This window comes from Salminus brasiliensis, chromosome 1 (assembly GCF_030463535.1).
Source record: "Salminus brasiliensis chromosome 1, fSalBra1.hap2, whole genome shotgun sequence".
In the NCBI taxonomy this organism is placed as follows: Eukaryota; Metazoa; Chordata; class Actinopteri; order Characiformes; family Bryconidae; genus Salminus; species Salminus brasiliensis.
The window spans coordinates 37,882,148-37,902,426 of record NC_132878.1 but is presented as its reverse complement, the minus strand read 5'-3'; the positions used below and the strand labels follow the sequence as shown (position 1 = coordinate 37,902,426).

At 40.9% G+C, this 20,279-nt stretch overlaps 1 protein-coding gene across 2 annotated transcripts in view; it reads right to left on the bottom strand.

Moving 5' to 3' along the window:
* The window catches only part of nbas (NBAS subunit of NRZ tethering complex), a 239,159-nt gene that overhangs the window by 8,495 nt on the left and 210,385 nt on the right, over positions 1–20,279 (bottom strand). For both annotated transcript variants that reach the window (XM_072678887.1, XM_072678895.1), the window contains 2 exons: positions 14,343–14,487; positions 13,949–14,077 (listed from right to left, as the gene is read on the bottom strand). In XM_072678887.1, the coding sequence (XP_072534988.1) occupies positions 13,949–14,077; positions 14,343–14,487 (274 nt within the window). The remainder of the gene's footprint in view (positions 1–13,948; positions 14,078–14,342; positions 14,488–20,279) is intronic.

Genomic DNA, 20,279 nt, shown 5'->3' with positions numbered 1-20,279 from the left:
CTCTAAACAGACAGTACGGATACGCAGAGCATCTCCACACCATCAGAGGTCCACAGCAGAGACAGATCCTGACCAAGTACCGGCTCAGTGACCACAGCCTGGCCGTACAGAGACAGGCAGGTAAAAACAGTCCTGACTGGCCAGAGAGGAGAGTGTGTGTGGTCACACTGTGAGAGTCCAGATAGAGATGCACTTTCTCCTTCACTGCCCAAAATAAGAATAAAAAGACTTATTGACACATACTCCACCTACACCCTCCTAAACCCCACCAGCCCCTATAAAACTACTGTAAATAAGAATATGAAGACTTCTCGATGCATACTCCATTAGTTACTTTTGGACACATTTGACTCACTTTATTTTATCTGATGATGATGATGACAATGATGATGATGATGATGATAATGATTAGTAGTAGTACTCAGATTTAGTGTTTATGTGTAACATTGATACTGAAACAGGCATGCCAACCTAAACTGAGAGAGTGAGCAAGAGCGTGAGAGATAGAGAGAGAAAGGGTGAGAGAATGAGCACATGAGAGAGTAAGAAAATAAGCATGAGTAAAAGAGAAAGAGAGATACTGAAAGAAAGACAGTGAGAGAGCTCTTGAGAGAGAGAGAGAGAGAGAGAGAGAGAGAAAGAGAAAACGGTTTCTGTCTGTTTATGGCTCTGTATTGTATATGACTCAGAGCTGATGCCTAATTTGAATAGGAGGGGAATGCAAGCTGAGATAGGCTCAGAATCAATATCATACAGACACACACACACACACACACACACACACACACACACACACACACACACACACACACGAGTATATCAGATGGTGTTCTTGTGCAAAGCTAAAGCACAGCAACACTATTACAATATGAAAGGCAGTGGAGAAATGAGAAGAGAAGATGAGCAGCAGAGAAAAAGTGTAGGCAGTTCGTGGAATGAGAATAAGGGTGTGTGTGTGTGTGTGTGTGTGTGAGTGTGAGTGTGTGTGCGCACACAAGCATGTCTAAGAGACAGAACTGCTCTGATTTTCCTCTCAAAATGATGGACAGACAGGCATATGCACACACACACAGAGAGAGAGCACGGGGAAAAGACAGGAGAGAGAGAGAGAGAGAGAGAGAGAGAGAGAGAGAGAGAGAGAGAGAGAGAGAGCTAATGGACAGGTTGAGGTGAATGGATAAAGTGCTGAGACTGTGGAATGTGTTAAAGTGAGGAACAGCTGTATAGGAACATCACGAGATGAAGACGAGGTGAGGTCTAATCCTTCCTCAGCAGCGTTAACACTGCCCCAAATGTGAACCCCAAATCATGTCATTATAACCAGCCATCCAGCGGCACTCCCCAGGCTGCCTCTCCTAATGCCTGACAGTTCCAGAGCTGGCGGAGAAAGAACAACCCTGCTGCTGGTGGAAAACATGACAAAAGATCTCCTCCTCTTCTCACAAACACAAACTTGGGACGGATCTGCGTCTAGAGGCTCATACTGAGGTTTAGAATCCGAAATCCTCCCAGCTGAGCTCGCTCTTCCTTCTAGGGCACATCACTGACAAATCTGGCCTTGTGCAGTACATTTGGGACTTTTAGGCACCCTTGTTCTAATTACATATGGGCAGAAGTATTGGGACACCTACAAATTACACCTACAGGAGCTTTTATGACATACCAATCTAAACCCAAAAGCATTAATATGAAGTTGGGAGACCCCCTTTGCTGCTCTAACAGCAGGTTTGGAGCTCAAGTCAGCAAAACGTTGGAGACCTTTATGCACTACACGCTGAGCTTAGCACTCTGCGACTCAGCGCTGTAATTTTACGTGGTCTAACACTTGGTGGCTGAGTTGCTCTCTGTGGTTCCTTAACGCTTCCACTGTTCAATAATACCACTCACAGCTGCTGGTGGAAGATCTAGGCGGGACGAAATTTCCCCAGCTGACTTGTTGTTGTTGCTGGAATTCAGTGAGCTGTTCAGAACCGTCCATTCTTTCACTAATGTGTGTAATGGCAGACTGCATAGCATGGCTAGGTGCTTCATGTTATATACCTGTGGCAATTGGATTTAATAAAAGACATTCAATGATTAAGAGGCCAACACGTGTCCCAACACTTTTTTCCATGATTCGGATAGCTGAAATTAAAGCTGAAATTAAAAGTTAAAACTGTCTCTTTTTCACTGTGTAAGTTCTGATAAGCTTTGATGTGCGACTTTCTGTTTTGCATATAAACAGCAAAAAGTTTTACATGCTGGGTATCAATGGGGCACCATTGCTTTGAGAAACTCACAGAGTCCGCCGTTTAGTGCACTGTCCTGATGGCTAAAACACTTTAGCTTCCTCCTCATTTAACACACCTGACTCAATTCACCGGGTATTTAGCAATGACCTTTGTCTGAGTCGATTGCAGATGGAAAGCCCAGTTTTCACCTGCTGTTTAGTGCATTTCGATTCACAACTGGGACAGAAAAACACCACCAAACAAAACCAAAACCAAACAAGGCCAAACTATGGCCTGCTGAGTCATGGGTTTTCAGACTTTGAGTACTAACACTCATATAAAGCTTATCAACTTCAACTCCAACCTCCAAGCTCAAAGCTGAGCAGTTCTGCTAACACACAGTCTCAAGCAAACGATTGTTTCCCCTTTGTTACAAAGTGTTCAGAGCAGCTACCAGGTTCAAATCATCCAATGTTTTTCATTGGACAGCAGCAAGATGTATAGGTTTCCTTTCATTGATATCATGCAAGCTTCAGTTTGCTCCACCTTGTGTTGTATAGCTCCCCCTGACGTAGCTGCTACAGTCTGTAGTGAGCTAATAAGCAGTAAAATGTAAATATCAGTATGTCCGAAGTGTTCCTGAAGTCCTTTTTCAACAATACACTAAGCAATTGTTATGTATGTTAATGCGTTTGTTTAACCTTTTCCAAGCCTCAACTTAAGGAAGCCCGGTAATAATTACAGTCATTACGCAGTACATGGTTTTGAACATAATTAGGATAAGCTGCCTTGGGATCTGAACCGAGCAATGATCTTTTCATAAGAGATCAAGCTGAACTCTGAAGAAACTAGTGTTTCTACTGACTGCGTTAATGTTTGGATTTGGGTTGATTTTAATACTGTTTGGGTGTTTTACTAACTTTACACCCCCCAACTGCGAACGTACATGAATCTTGAATCCTGGTGCGACTGCTGAGAACTTCTGGAGTTATTCTGAAAGTAAATCTAGAAAATATGAATTAATAAGACTAAATTTCAGATGTCTGAATTCAGTGGCACATTATACATTACTTTCCTACAAAAATCAATTAAATTCAATCTCAGATGCTGGAGCACTAGAATTCTAACTTCATAGCCGACCTCTTCTCCACAGCAGCTTGTCTGAAAACACATGACCTAGCAGAGGTGAAGCACTCGCCTGCAGATACGATGGTGCAATGCATGCTTTTCAGCACTGCTCACAGTGTCTGTTACATAGAGCGTGAGGGTTTTGCAGCTCTGGGATATGAACCGGGCCAGAAGCCTTGTTTCAGATTCACAGTACGAGACCACACCGGTCAGTGCAGACCAAACCCTGGAGCTGGAGACCTTGACCAATGGTGCATCGGGGTTCAGAGAAGCAAGTCTGAAAAAGATATTTTTACACTTTCTATGTATTTCCTCCACGCGCTGCACGGCTGCAAGCCATACGTCTTTCGCTTCCAGTCCGTCACTCTCGTTGATAACGCAAGCGAAAGGCTTTCCGTGCGAATGTTTGAGGCGATTCATCATCCTCCACTGCGAGCTCTGTACTTTAGAGGATACTCTGAAAAACTGAAATTCCTATTTACACACTGTTGCTTCACATTGAAGCAATTTGTAGTAACGTAGCATATTTCGCAGCTTCGTCTTCATTTATGAATGCTACAAAGAGTAGGTGTGGCCTAAATAATGGCTTTAAGCCAAAACTTCACAGCCAATCACTGAGCTGAAGGGAATAAAAACGATTATCTGGTAACTGGTAAACTGTAAATGACAGTAACTGACCAGACTGTGTCCCGAGGTGGAGGTGTGGAGGTGTTAAATGCAGGAGGCCTTAGTGTAACTGTGCTCTGGTCAGCAGTATGGAGTACCTTCTGAACAAACCAACAATAGACAACAACAAGGTGCCGGGCGCCCAACAGCTTCATCAATGCACAAGAGCACTGAAGACTATCCCCTCCGATCCAGTCTTATAGAAGGACTACTGCGTCAAGAAGTCTCCGAAAAGTGTAATGATGGTTACAGGATGGTTACAGGATGGTTACAGTGCATCACACCCTGCAGCATATAGGGCTGCATATCTGAAAACCAGTCAGAGTGAGACCCTGTCCACTGTTGGAAGAGCTTTCAAATGACACACACGCCTTGGAACTGGACTTTGAAGCAATGATATCTACTCAAAGTAGAACAGATGCCCACACTGAATAAAGCAGTCAAAGCAGGTGGTTCTTGGCCTACATTCACATTAACTGGTTACATCACTAGACTCTCTGAGAATAGGCAGATCATATGTATGAACTGACTATTCTTTCATACTTTTGGATGAAATAAATAAATAAATAAATAAATAAATAAAAAGGCCACAATGAATGGTCAGGTAGCCTTAATGTCCCCACAATATGCCCCAGGATGATATACTTAAGATGTTATGTGTTAGAATGTGAGTAATGTATAATAATCATACAAATCTAAAAAAGGTTTATTCCTAAATACATGGTTTCATGGCTTATAGTTTGATGTCCAATGAGCTCGAACCTCAGATTACCTCTTTAGTAAGTTAAAACAACCAATCATTTTTTTTAATTATTATAATTTTTTTTTTCATTTATTAATGAAAGATATTAAACCTTGGTCAATTACCAACATTAGCACAATTATTTACCATTTTCCTCAAAACTAAGCTGCTTAGTTGCTTAGTTGCAACCCGGCAAAGAGATCATCCCCAATTATTATAAAAACACATGTTCTTGATTTTATTTCCCCCAGTAGTTGCACTGAAACTGACCAGAGAGCCGAGAAGGTTCATATTCATATTTGATGCCTGCACCGGATTTAGCGTATTTCCATATTTATTTATTCATGCATGCAAGTATTCATTGGTTAATTTATTTATTTAACAAAAGTTTAGACGTGGATAATTTAACACTGCGCTCCTTTAAGGATTTGGCAGAGAAAAGCCCCAGCGGTGAAGCTAACAAAGTGACTTTGATCACATTTGAACTTGCGCACACTCACCACCTCATAAATATTTCAGACTGTCATTTTATGAAGGCAAAAAAAAAAAAAAAAGAAAAAAGAAAAAGAAGGTAAATCCATCAATCCAGAGAATGTCTGATGTCTCATGGGAGACTAGGGCTTTTAAATCAAAACATTGAAAGTGCTAGTCTGCTGCGTTTGTGTATGTCCAGTAGTGGTGGGTATTAGGTATATCATGGGCATCATCAGTACGTCTAAAAGACTGAAGAACATTAATCATATAAACGCATGCTTTGATTAATATGCACCTATTAACAACAACAGTTAAACTGTCTTGTACTTGACTGGGTGGCAGCCCATTATGTCAGAATGTTCATATTTGATCTTATTTATTAAAATTACTGTTGGATTTTTGTCTCTTGATCTTTCCTAGCTAGTTTACTTTGCTGGACACAGTGTTTCCCTTTTCTTTTTTTTTAATGGCCCATATTCGCGATATATTTCTCATATTTGCCCCCCTCTGAAGTCTACTTACGCTAGCGGGTTTACGCCATAAATCATTTACACAACCATTGAATTAAACAGGCTGTTTTTGTTACTGTGTCTTTAAGACTGGTGTGTGTGAACTACTTCCGATTGGCTGCCCTTTTGGCATTGAGTCTCAATCAAAAACCAGTGTTGTCTGAAATATACAGATTTAATGAAAACTGGCAAGGCTAAAGAGCTGTAGGCTAAACAGGCTCATCCTGTCTCTGAAAATATCATGGCTTTACGATATTGATAATGATAAATGGTATTTCACAATTCTCCCTGTTGTTAAGTTTCTTCTTCTTCTTCTTCTTATTATTATTATTATACAATGACCATTACAATATTTTTTTTTGTTGAATAAAATATTTACTATAGTTAAAATTGTATTAATGGAAGTATATGCTCCAAAGTCTCCCCTTGGAAAACAAATAAATAAAGAAAAGAAAAGAAAAGGAAAAAAAAATATATATATATAAATTCATTTAATTATGGATTCATCTGCTGATTAATTGCTCTATTAATTCATTGACTGGTTTACAAAACTGAAAACAGTAGAAAACTGGTGGGATTCTCCCTCAATACTGGTACAATTACCCCTCAACACCGGCATTATGCAAATACACATTTTATGATAACCATCAATTTTCATACTATGGTATACATGGTAAAGCCGCTGTATGCATTCTTATATATGTTGTGATATTTTGTGACATCACAAACAATAAATTTAAACGGGCAGTTTTTGCACTGTAGTGTCTTTGTGGCTGGAATGGAGTGAGAAGTGAACAGCACGTTTTCAATGTGTTTTGCTGACACATTCAGTGCATTTCAACTGGTCTACTAGCCTTAAATATAAAACTAAAGAGATATGGAAAGAGGGGAGAGGGAACACATTACCCTTCTACAGGAATCAACATTTTTGCCATATTGCTCAACCTTAATGTACATGAGTGTGAAAATGTCAACGAAACAGCCGGCCCTGTTAATTCCCTCTATTTACAAATCCACTTATTGCTTGCTACTATCCGATGATGTGTGCGAGTTTGTGTTTATATGTGTGTGAGTGAGTGTGTGTATATATGTGCATAAAACACAGGGAGGGTCCATTAAAAATGTGCTGTAATTTTTTTCTCCGGCATGGCGTCGGCTGGATTCCAGCATGGGCTTTAATTGGAATGGCTGAGAGTGTTTGGCATCTCATAAATGATGTATGCGCTCCTTTCTTTTATCATTTAAATCATAAAGCTCTTCGGAGGGGAGGAGGCAGCCTGGCGCTGCTGTGGCCTGACGCTGCCTCAGAAAGCGGCTTCAGACACGCGGCACCGCCCCGCAATTTCATTAACACCAACCACTGCAGCCGAGAGGGAGAGCCGAGAGGATGAAAAATACATAACTGCATAATGTTCTATACACACACACACACACACACACACACACACACACACACATAAAGCCGTACACAGGAAGACAATTGGGAGCTAATCAGAGTCAAACTAAGGGAAGAGTTGAAAGAGAGATAGAGAGAGAGAGATAGAGAGGCAGAGTGCGCAGCAATGAACTTTGAAGGTGTGGTCTGAAAGTGACAGTCAACAACAGACCAACAACACACAACCACCAGTAGGCAGACTACCTGGCTGTGAAGTTTGCTTCAGTAGTTTAGCGCTGGAGCTACGAGGCTAATGTAGCTAATAGGTAATGGAAAGCTTATACCCCACCAATTAGCATACAACCAAATGCACAATGTGAGTAGGGTATATTGTGGCATGGTAACAGAAAGTCATGACAATACACATGTGACTAGGCACTCTATTAAAGGGATAGTTTGTCCAAAAATCTAATTGAACTTGATTGATCACTAATCCGCCCCCCCCCCACCAAAAAAATATATTTTTTTAATAAATAAATAAATAAATAAATAAAAATAAGTCAATGAGCCAAGACAGTTTTGATATTTAAATTTTGAACCAAAGATGGAACCAAACACTGGATTGGGCTGTCACCAAGCTAATTTTGGTAAATACGCACCCAAAAACCTCCCCCAACCCACTGAAATGCACCCAGATAAAGAAAAAGTCAGTGTGATTTAGAATACAATAGAAATATATAAAATGTACAAAAATAAGCTTTCTGATTAATTTGAATCAAATGAATTTACAATTTGGCATGTGTTTAGCGAGATTAGGTGACAGCCCAAGTCCAGTGTTTGTTAGGAAAGTTAGCCTAGCATCTCTGGTTCTGAACTAAGACAGTATATCCAATGCAGGTTCATTGTTTGAACAGCGCTGGTCAACAGCCCACTCCAGCATGGCCAAGCCATGCACCACACTCCTCCCGCCTCCCAGCTCAATAGTAGATTATGCAAAAATATGGATGTAGTCATCATTTATCTTTATTCAAATTCAAATTGGTTGAAAATATCAGGAATGCATGGGTGTATCGTCACACCCCTAATTGTCAGTGATGCTAAGTAGTTGTTAACAGTCCATATGGCTTCTGATGCTGCTACTGACACTGCAGGGACCTAAAACACACACTGCCATAACTGCAATATCTAAAAGCTGCAACTATTAAACATTACACACACACATAAACAAACTCAAACTCAAAACTATCATCATTAAACATGTGCCATTAGTTCATTTTCATTACTGTGAAGCAAATTGCTTTCCTCATAAATGTTTGGCTGCTAACATCACAGTGTTTCGTTTCGAAGGCTAGTCCTGATGAAACACAGGTGAAACACAATCCAACATAATTAGCTTCCACTGTTTGAATACTAAGATCACACCCCCAAGCAAAAACACCTCCATCACTGGTAGGTCAGACCAGTGTCAGAACCCCAGAACATAAAGTTTATTTTCTGAGATTACGTAACAACTGCAAACCTTCAATCATTTAGACATGCAGTTTGCAAAATGTTAATCAGTGGGTTGCATTAGCTTGCATGACCTGTTAGCTAGATTAACCTCAGAGCTTACAGAAGCAAAAACCTTACATACTAAACATGTCTGGGCTGATTGACTACAGCCCTACAAACCCGTCCATGCTAGCTACCAGAGCCGCGAGCCACTGTGGTGCCAGGAGACGCTGCCGTACAAGTGTTTCTTTTAAAATAGGGAGGCCTGCTGTTTAAGCCCTTTGATTTGATTTCCTTTTGCTTGTATTTATGCCTAAATCTGACAAGTCTAACAAATGATGCTGGTATCAGCGGTTGGCCCGAAGGGACGTTGATGTATTTATTGCTACATCAGCATAATGGCACATGCCAGTAAAATGAAAGCTGGAATCACACAACAGCAGTCTTTACACTGGTATATTGTGAGTGAATAATAATATTCCGAATAATTTTACAATGACTGAATAATTTGACTATATGAATGATGACACGCATACACACATTTTCTCGGTTCAGTAGCTTTTTTTGCAGATCGGGAGGTGGTGGAGAGTGATGTATGATGGAGATGTTTTGCCTAAATATGCTAAAAGGAATATTGACTGCATCTCATCTAGTGATATAGGTGTCTGCTGATAATACAAGATGATATTTGCAGCCCACTGTTGTGTAGTGCTGATAATTAGCAACATACAGAGCCAAAGATGACCTAAACTTTAGCATTAGAATTCTATGTTACAACACATTTTCGTCAGTTTCAGTTCTAATACAGATCTAATAAAAACAGAGGAAAAAATGACAAATAAATCATAATAAATAAACAAAACAACTGAAAAGAAATTCTGGGTAGCTCCACCCCTTGTGCTACGATATTCAAATTATTTAAGCCTACTAACTTACAGTTATGTCTGTCAGTAAAGCATTATTTCACTGTAGCCCCCTACTTATTATTACTTATTATTATTATTGGTATTAGACACAAAGTCACATATCTACTGGGCACTAATATAGTATATTAAGAACTGATATGAGCATTCCACCTGACCTTTTCTGCCCAGGAAGGCATAGACTGCCCTTGGATTGGATTGCTGTTCCTCTATAAGACATTCGGTTTTAAAGGCTATCCAACTAACTTGACTGGTAATGGGTTGATTTTCTATGAGATCTAACCCTAAACCTAATCCTAAATGTAAATTAATTCTATCCTAAACATGGTCCTAACCAAAACAACGTTTTCAGATTTTTAAATCATTAAAGCTTCTGTAGATGTATAGGGGACTGACAAAATAATACACCACCAAAATGTCTTAGTAAAATAGTAAATAGTTATATAAATAGTCTTTTTTTTTCTTATATTTCTACCCAATTGGTTCATCATTGTTCCCAACTTGTTAGCTAGGACTTCCCCATTCACACAATAATATCAGTGTAATAGTCAGTGTACGTCTTGCTTCTTTAAGTCTTTTTTAAACTACTGCTAATGCAACACTAGCTCAAAAGGCTTGGAGGGGAACACTAAATGGCAATTCTCTTATGTCAGCTATCAAACGCCTGCACTGGCTAGCATCATGCTTACTGGGGACAGGGAGAGTCATTCTACCTAAAGAGGCCAACCATGTTTTCTTGGACTCCCAGCCAAGCATGGTTGTGACATACATAAACTCAAGATCTCCCAGTGATATAGCCAACACTTAGACAGTTGCGCCACTTGGAAGTAAATAGCTTTCGGCAGTCAAGTGGCGCAACTGTCTTAGCGTTGGCTATATCACAGAGAGATCTTGAGTTCTCTGTAGTAGCTGCTTTAACATTGAAAATGTCCACTTTTGTGTGGTTGCATAATACTGTATTTTGTCCTATTATTATAAAAAATAATAAAGAAAAGGCCTTCCTGAGCACGTATTGAAGGTTCCCCTCACTGGCACATTAGACTAAAAGCTAGACAGAGAGGAGGACAGGAGGGACATGAATGTGCAAGGTGAGTGTCCTTCCGGATCGCTCAGCTTTCCTGCCTAGCACTCTGTTCTTCTGGCCTGAGCAGTTCTATGCGAACACACAAACGCTCCAACTCAACACTTACTGATCTGCCCACTCTCACCGCTCGTTATTCAGTCCAACGGACTAAAGCTAAGAGCTCATTACCTACTGCGAGTGTGTGACTGCTTTGTCCTCTACCTGCAAAATTAGCCATGGTTAATATTGCATGGATTAATTCATGATTATTTCAACAGGCAACTTCACTGTACTTGTGTAAACAACAACAACAACAACAAAATAGCATCTGAATCATATCGGACTACAACCTTGTACAGAATTAGCGCAATAGTCTTCATAATCACGGAGGTGTTTTCAATTTCGGGCTTTAATTAAAAAATGATCACGATGAAAAATAGGCTTATCGGGAAGGATAATGCGGCACGTTTATTCCTATTTCGGAGAGGGCAACAATTCCATTAAGAAACACAAGCTCATTACAAGCAGCTCCGGAACAACGCGCATCAGATACTCGGCAAAGGTGCGGCACAGCACACAAGTCATCTTGCCATCAAGAATGTTGAGCAGCCAATCACGTGGCACTAATGTGTCTATTACAAAGTAATGGATGAGGAAAACAAACCTTAGAGATGATGTTTTTTTGGTGGCTTTGGCAAATGTATTGTAACTGAAGAGAAACAGTGTGTTAAAGCCCCAAACAGAACCCGCCTCGACTCTTGTTGTGCATGCTTCTGCTCGCTCCTTTGTTGTTCCTTTTCTAAGATGATCACAGGTTACAGCGCTCAACTCCAACTCAATTATGTGCCGAATATAGAACGGTGTTTGGGGGAATTAGGATGTTGTTTGGAATGAATTATTTAGGGACATTAATGCATCTTGATGATACACGCCCAACAGTAAATAATGTAGAGTGACACTTTTAAGATCTGCTTGTGTGTATGTGTGTGGTGGTGGTGGAGGCGATGGGAGGGTGGGTTAGGAAAGTAATGCACCATTCAAGCCTCCATCCATAGATATGACTGAAGCGGGTATTTTATAAACGCTACAAAATGTCAAGGTTTTTGAGAATAGGCGCTTATTGGAAATACGGAAGGCGTCATTAAATCATCAGAAATGGGGAATTGCGTGCGTTTTCTTGTTGAAGCCGTAAGTGCTCAGACAGCACATAAAGCCCAATTCATCCAGTCAGAAAGCACTCTACCAATCAGCCTGAGAGAGAGCAAGTCCTGAGTGCAACAGAGATGAACACACAGGTACGCGGTATATTCCAGCTCCCACACATCAATAATAATACGGGCATATTCAAACTCCTACGATGCAGCTGAGAGCAGGAGCATTTTACTGCTACACAACTGCCCAGAAGTATAGACAGGACCCATTTATGCAGTATATAAATATTGCTAAACTGAAAGAAGCCTTTTTAGCGTTCAACAGCTTAGCTTCGTCCACTCCCGCTCAAGTTATAAGGGTTGTTTGAGCCCAGATTGCTTTTTGAACCAGGGGCAATAGAGGGCAGCACTAAATACAAATTCCTTTTTTTTTTTTTTTTTTTTTTTTTTTTTTTTGCAGCGCTCTGGATGAAGACCCAGATTGTCCCTTCCTTAGCTCAGAGAAATTTGGTTTTGATGGTTAGTAACATAATATAACATTAAAAAAAACACCAAGGCCTGCTACAAACTTGGCTGTCAATGCCTACAGCCAAACAGGTTTTACATCACCATGGACAGAAAGGCTTTCCTCCAAAAAAAAAACCAAAAGCCCCTGCTTCAGAATTGACATCTTTAAGCTCGAAAAAAGGCCTCCTGGAGCAAATGTTCATGGTCAGGTTTATGGTTTGTGACCAGAGGTATGTTTGTTAGGCATTCTACGCCAAGAACTTTGTACCAACTGTTAAGCATGTCGGTGGTTGCGTCATGCTCTGGGGGCATTTCAAGTGGATGGAATAATGAAGCAGGAGTTCAGACTACCTCTGAATTCTTTAGCATAACCACAAACCATCGGCTAGACAACACATAACTTATGCATGAGGGTGCAAGGTGGCTTAGATGGGTACTACCATTTTTTGACAAGAAAACACACAGATCAGCCATAACATAACATAACAACAAGTGAAGTAAAAAACATTGATAATCTTCATCTATACTGGCATCTGTTAAGGAGTGGGATAAATTAGGCAGCAAGTAAACAGTCAGATCTTGAAGGTGACGTGTTAAAAGCAGGAAGAATGGGCAAACCGTGATGGCTAGACAACTCGGTCAAAACATCAGGCAGGTCTTGTCTACCTACCAAAAGTGCTGCAAGAAAGGACAACCAGTGGACCTGCAATAGGGTCATGGGCGCCCAATATTCATTGATGCGATCCATGGAGGCCCCACCTCACAACTTGCAGAACTCAAAGGATCTGCTGATACAATATTGGTTCCAGATACCACAGGACACCTTCAGAGGTCTTGTGGAGTACATGCCTCGAGTGGTCAGATCCTCTGTGGCGGCACAAGTGGGCCCTACTAATATCAGGCAGGTGGTGTTTAATGTTAATAAATGGCTGATCTTTTAAATATCATCTGGCAATATCAGCTGCCAGTTTATCCGGTACACCTACATCACCCCCTCGACTCTGTTGATCAATAGAAAGAGCCCACCATAGGACTGCCACTGACCAGATATTATTTGGCTAATGACTAAAGCTAAGCTAATACTATGGATAAATTCACCTTGAAAGATCTGTACATCCCCTGCCCTCCACAAAGCTCTCCCCCTGCTCCTCTCACCGTCTTTCCTTTGGAAAGGAAAGCTTTGTTGCCGTGGCCCTGAGAGTAAGAGATTAACCCTCATTTGAAAGTGAAGTGCTTGGCTGTATCTGATCTGACATCGGCTTGAGAGGCCACTTCTACCGTCACCGTATTTCAACTGTAGCGTGAGGAGAGCCGTGTTTGGATTAAGGGTATCGTTATTCAGGCTGTAAGGCTTATCTAGCCAGGTTTCAGACAGAAGCGAGGTTAAAATAATGCACGGCTACTCCCGAGAGTTAAAGTTTTATCTGATCGGCAGTCAGCGAGAGATAAGAGAGAGATTTAGAGCCACTATTTGAGTCACGGCTCTTATCTGATCTGGGGTCAGCTGAAGTGTCAACAGTTTGGAGTGCTCTGGTTAAATAGCTACTCTTACATGTGGGAATGAGACGGTCAGTTTGCGAGGCTTCATGAAAGCAGTAGATCTGCCGCTGTGCTTGACTTGTAGGTAAAGCAGTGCTTGTGCTCTGACTATCTCTGCAACCTGGCATGTGGTCAGGGGGAGAGAAGACCGAGAACAACAGAGAACTTACTTCAGAGATGCCTTTGATCTGATCCAGGGTCAGTTTGAGCAGCTGATCATCTCTGCTCTCAGCCATCAGTTTTAGAGCGGCCAGCTTCAGCCCACCACTCAACAGCAGAGAGGAGATATGGGTAATGCACTGAGAGATAGAGATAGAGATAGAGAGAGAGAGAGAGAGAGAGAGAGAGAGAGAGATAGGATGAGTGTTCTTGTGATGTTTTCCTGTATCTGGAAAGGTCAGAAGTGTGTTTTTAAACATGGTCAGATCAGGAAGGAGAGCAGAACCTTAAATCAATGAAATCTGCATCTCTCACAGCTCTGGGCCGTGGTGCACATCCGCGCTTTTCATTACAACCCACCTGAGTTCATCCTCCCTCCCTCCCATCTCTCACGCACATACCTACCTGCGCACTGAGTTTGTGTTTGGTAGTGTAGAGCGAGCGGCACATGGCTAGCACCTCGTCTCCAACGCTGACTCCTGACCCGACAGAGCTGTGTGTGAGCAAGGCTGATGTCAGACACACCCAGGGGCTCTGTTCAGACTCCAGCCTGTAGAGGGAGAAAGTGTGTGGTGAGTGTGAAGGTGGACTTAAAGCAAGGATGAGGGGGTTAGGATTAGATTTTGGGTTACGGTTAAAATTGGTGCCAGGATTATGTTTAGGACTAGGTTTTGATTTAAATTAAGGTTAGGATTAGGGTCAGGATAATGTTTAGGATTACATTTTGGGTAGAGGTTAAGGTTAGGATTAGGTTTAGGGACCGGATGATGATTAGAATTAGGTTTTGGATTGAGGTTAAGGTTAGGATTAGGTTCAGGATAATGTTTAGGATTAGATTTTGGGTTAAGGTTAGGATTAGAGCAAGGATGAGGGTTAGGATTAAGTTTCGGGTTAAGGTTAAAATTAGTGCCAGGATTATGTTTAGGACTAGGTTTTGGGTTAAAATTAAGGTTAGGATTAGGGTCAGGATAATGTTTAGGCTTAAACTTTGGGTAGAGGTTAAGGTTAGGATTAGAGCCAAAATGATTAAGATAAGGTTTAGGGTTAGGATTAGGGACCGGATGATAATTAGAACTAGGTTTTGGATTAAGGTTAAGGTTAGGATTAGGGTCAGGATAATGTTTAGTATTAGATTTTGGGTTAAGGTTAGGATTAGAGCAAGGATGAGGGTTAGGATTAAGTTTCGGGTTAAGGTTAAAATTAGTGCCAGGATTATGTTTAGGACTAGGTTTTGGGTTAAAATTAAGGTTAGGATTAGGGTCAGGATAATGTTTAGGATTAAACTTTGGGTAGAGGTTAAGGTTAGGATTAGAGCCAAGATGATTGTTAAGATAAGGTTTAGGGTTAGGATTAGGGACCGGATGATGATTAGAACTAGGTTTTGGATTGAGGTTAAGGTTAGGATTAGGGTCAGGATAATGTTTAGTATTAGGTTTTGGGTTGAAGTTAAAGTTAGGATTAGGGTCAGGATGATGGTTACGATTTGGGTTGAGGTTAGGGATAGAGCCAGGATGACTCAGGACTAGGTTTTGGGTTAAGGTTAGGATCAGGGTCAGGATAATGTTTAGGAGTAGGTAGTAGTAGGTTTTGATTTGGGTTGAGGTAAGGGTTAGGATTAGGTTTTGGATTGTGATTAGGGTTAGGGCCAGGACAAGGTTTTGGTTGGTTAGGATTAGGTTTTGGGTTGAGGTAAGGGTTAGGATTAGGGCCCGCATATACAAAGACCCCTTCAAATAAAGTGTTACATTTTTATAACTAAATGGAAATAAATTATAATACATTAAGAAGTGACACTTTCAAATTATTTGACCCAGCGAATCCTTCTGACCAACCGTAAATACGGCCCCCAGCCTCTACTACCTTTGCACAAATAGAACCCTCTGGAGAATCTTCAGCCTACTGTGAGTCAGTGAGTGAGTTACAATCTAGGTACAGTCCACAAATAATTCCAATTTGTTCAATTCTGCAAATACACTGATGCTGGGATCTAATTTATCAGAAAAACATCATATTTAACTCATATTTCACAAAGACAAGGACAACCATGTTCATCATTTGTACAGTGATCCCTGCGACACCCTGGGGGATCCAAGTATTGAACCCGCAGCCCTGTCATCAACAACCCACTGCCCTGTAGTCATAAGTACCATTTCACCCCTGACCTATTCCATGTGTGTGCATTCTATGCAACAGTTACAAATGGTGCACTTATCCTGCCTTGAACACCAATTTTAGTTAACATTTTAAATCCACTCTACCTCCATAAAAATGGACTAGAAGATCCTAATCCTTAGGAGAAATTGTGTAAATGACACATTTAAACAGCTACACAAGGCTAAGAGCTGAACTCTAGCCAGAATATCACTAACCGCCTCATCAATCTATTAGAAAAGAGCTGAGATGTAAATGAAATGGCTAATTCTTCTAGTTAATCTACTACCTACAGAGCTATGTGTTGATTTGTGATTTAGCCACAGATGATGAGATGCATGCAGCATGTGATTTCACTTCTGGTTGTTTTTTTCTTCTTTTTTTCCTTGCAATCAACAAGCACAGCTTTTTACAATGGATCAGTAATCATAACACATAATATCTACAATGCTTTTGGACGAGTTCTGAAAACAATATTTGAGCTGTGGCTGAGATGTAACTTGCTGAATTACTCGAGTGTTGCAGTTTTGCTGATCTTCACTGCACACCACACCATCATTGACCAGAATCTTGCAGCTTCTCAACCCTACTGAGCTACTCAAAGCTACTCCAGTGGCAAGTTCTTTGAGGGTTATTTGAATCCATTTCAGCATGTGGACTGGATAACTTCCTGGAAGCTAATTAACAGGCTATTTGAGGTATTAAGTCTGATTGAGTCCAAAGCATGTTTGGATAACCCCAGGGGTACCACCACTCTTCTCAACTCTCCCCTACAGCCCTCAATGAAATGTTTTCAAAGCACTTTCCCCTGCTTGGTAAAATAAAGGGCTATAAAACTGTCTGAAATACCAGAGTTGTAACTCATCTCCTGAAAAGCTGTAATTTTGGAGATAAACGGCTTTCTTCTGGCGGTGAGGATATACATTCCAGAACGAAGGGACAGTCTTTAGATGTATGAGCCGAGTTGCCTTTGGCCTGGGGTGGAAAAAGCTACGCTGGGATAAATATGAGGGGCTGAGGTTTAGATTCAGGCTGACACATTCAAACAGCTACACAAGGCTAAGAGCTGAACTCTAGCCAGAATATCACTAACCGCCTCATCCATCTATTAGAAAAGAGCTGAGATGGAGAGATTTTGTCTCTGAACTTATTCCAGTTTCTTCAGGCGCTAGTGTTTCCCAAGCTTGCTAGAACAGTGCAAGCTAAAGAGAGTCTTAAGTGAGGACAGGGACGTATACTCACATACACACACATATACACACACAAGACAAATGCAAAATGCAGTATGTGAGAAAAAAATGGCATAGTATTTTTATAAAGTCAAATCTTAAAGCCTCTTTCTTTGCTTAAATGCTGGAAATATGGAGGAATGTTTATGGTCAGATCACACAAAAATGTTTGATAGAGTGAAGAACACAGCCAAGAACACTGTAGCAACTATTAAGCATGGTGGTGGTAGCAACATTCACAAAGTGAATGGAATTATTAGGGAGAAGGACTACCTCAAAATTCTTTAGCATAACCTCAAAACAACCCAGATGGTTGAAACTTGGACACATTTGAGTGTTCCAACAGGACGACAACCACAAACACACATCAGAGGTGGCTGAGGAATGAATAAAGCGGACTTCAAGCTTCTGGAATGGCTTTCCCAAAGTCCTGACCTTAAAAAAAAAAAAAAAAAAAAAAAAGACTGTGGACTGTGGATAAAAGGGCCAGAAAGACAAGCTCTACCAATTTAGCTGAGAACATTGTTCAAAGGTCCAACCAGAAATCTGCTTGTTGATGGGTCCCCAACACATCTGGTCAGGGTGCAATGTGAGGGACTTCTGTATCCAAACTGTAATTGGCCCTCTATGGATAATCTGACCCTGTGTCCATTTCATATGATACAAAGAATAAGACATTTTTGAAAGCCCAATACTGCCATGGCATTCATCCCCCATTATGAGTGTATTTTGTTGCTTTCATGCACTAGTGTTTCTAAAAAAACAAAACAAAAAAAACCCCTCAAATATCATGATATTTTTTTTTACATCTTTGTTTATAGCTTAGGGCTCACAAAAATATGAAATCCAGTATCTCTCATTATTAGAATATTTCCTAAGATCAAACTAAATAAAATTACAATACAAAAATGTCCAACTTCTGACTAGTGTGTTAATTTATACACTCAATACTTGCTTTCAAGTACTGAGTGTACTGACTCAATACTTGCTTTCATGGTGGTCTTCAGCTTGTCTGTATTGCTGGGTCATGTGTTTCTCATCTTCCTCTTGATCATACCCTATCGATTCTGTATGGGGTTTGGGTTCTGAGAGTTGGCTGGCCAATCAAGCACCGTAATCTCATGGTCAGCAATTTGATAGTAATTTTAGTACAGTGAGCAGAGGCTGAGTCCTGCTGGAGAAGGAAATCAGCTTCTCCATAAAGTGTTAACTTTGGACTTCAGATCGCTTGAATTCTGTGCCCCTCCACTCTTCAGACTCCAGGACCTTGAATTCCAAATGAAAAGAGAATTTAAGAGCACTGGTGAACAGTCCAGTCTTCTTTTATTTCTTAACCCAGGTCAGGCACGTCTGACAATCTCTCAGGAGGGGCTTGATATTAGGAATGCAGCCATTGCTGCCCCCCACCCTCCCTCCTAGAGACATCTGTGCATGGTGGCTCCTGCTGCACTGACTCCTGCCACAGTAAAAGGTTAGCTTTTCTTGACAATCCTCTCAAGGCCATGGTCATCCCCGTTGCTCGTGCACATTTTCAGACCATATTTCCCACTTTCAGACAACTGTCTTTTCGACAATGACCTTCTCTGCCTGACCCTATTTGTGGAGGGTGTCTATAATCATCAGACTAAGAGATACACTGTATTTATACTATTAATAGCAATTTTCTATAGTAACTCTGAATGAAATATTCAAATAATGTGATTCATGCGCTGTAAGCCATACTGATCAAAGGTAAAAGTTTCAGAAAATGTCACTTTTTCACTTTTTAAATTAAATTATGAACAGAAATGAATACTTTAATGATATTTGAATTTTTCTCAATGCCCTAGTATGTGTGTGCTCCCTTAGTCTCGCCCCATTTCATAACCTCTCTGCAAGGAGGCCTAGTACAAATGATAAATAATTATAATAATAATTTAATTTGTGTCAGAGACAGCATAGTGCACTTTGTACTGCCAAAACTAGAGGTACAGCGCAGAACTGTGTGTGGGAGATAAGCAAATGAATAGGCAAATGTATGTGATCCAAACCATTAATCCTTTCCAGACACTTTCTGAATTCTCCCCCTGCTAAGCGATCCGTGCGTGGCCCGCTTGCAGCCCTTCAGCACGATTTCATCTGGTTCACACCTGGAGGTCTGGCAGTTAACGAAGCTGAGAGCTTCTCCGAAGTGGACGAGAAATCTGTTCACTCCATCAGGTAAGGCTGAGTCACATCCACTGAGCTGTGAGTCTCGGTCTCAGCCTTGGCAGTTACTGACTGTGGGTCAGTTTTGCCTTAGTCTTCTCCATTGTCTGCACTCTGCTTCTTTTCATCTCTTTCCAAGCCTGAAGGCCTGTGGCTTCTCTACCTCAACACTATGTGCTCCCTTAACTGAACACATTAGTCTGAATTTAGAACAGAGGTCGCTATTAAGCTGAGGAGCAAATAACATCTTTTCTGAAATGCAGAGCTCGAATAAAGCCACACAGTGTGCAGTGTCATAGTGACTGCATCATGGTTAAAGGGATAGTTTGGAGAAAAATCTAATGAACATGACCGATCACTGATCCCAGATGCAGTCAATCTACCAAGACATGTTTGATATCTGAAGTTTGCTTCTTTAGGTTAAAAGAGGAGATGCTAGGCTAACGGTGCTAACAAACACTGGACTTGGACTGTCACCTGTCAGCTGTATCTCAGCATACACAGGCCAAGATACCCATTGAAAACTCATCTAGACCTACATATAATACTCTAGACCTAGCTAAATCGTGGGTCAGCCATGTAGTTTACCAGTAAACTTTTACGTTTACATAGGTTTGCTCTCTTCTAATCATGCCGAGCTGTCCAATGAGGTGTTAGCAGTAGCAGTTTCAGGATCGGCATCGCAACGCGCACATGCCAAATTAAGGTAAAGTGACTTGCTTGATACAACAGGAAAATCTGCACTGCCCAATATCAATTACTTGACAATATTGCA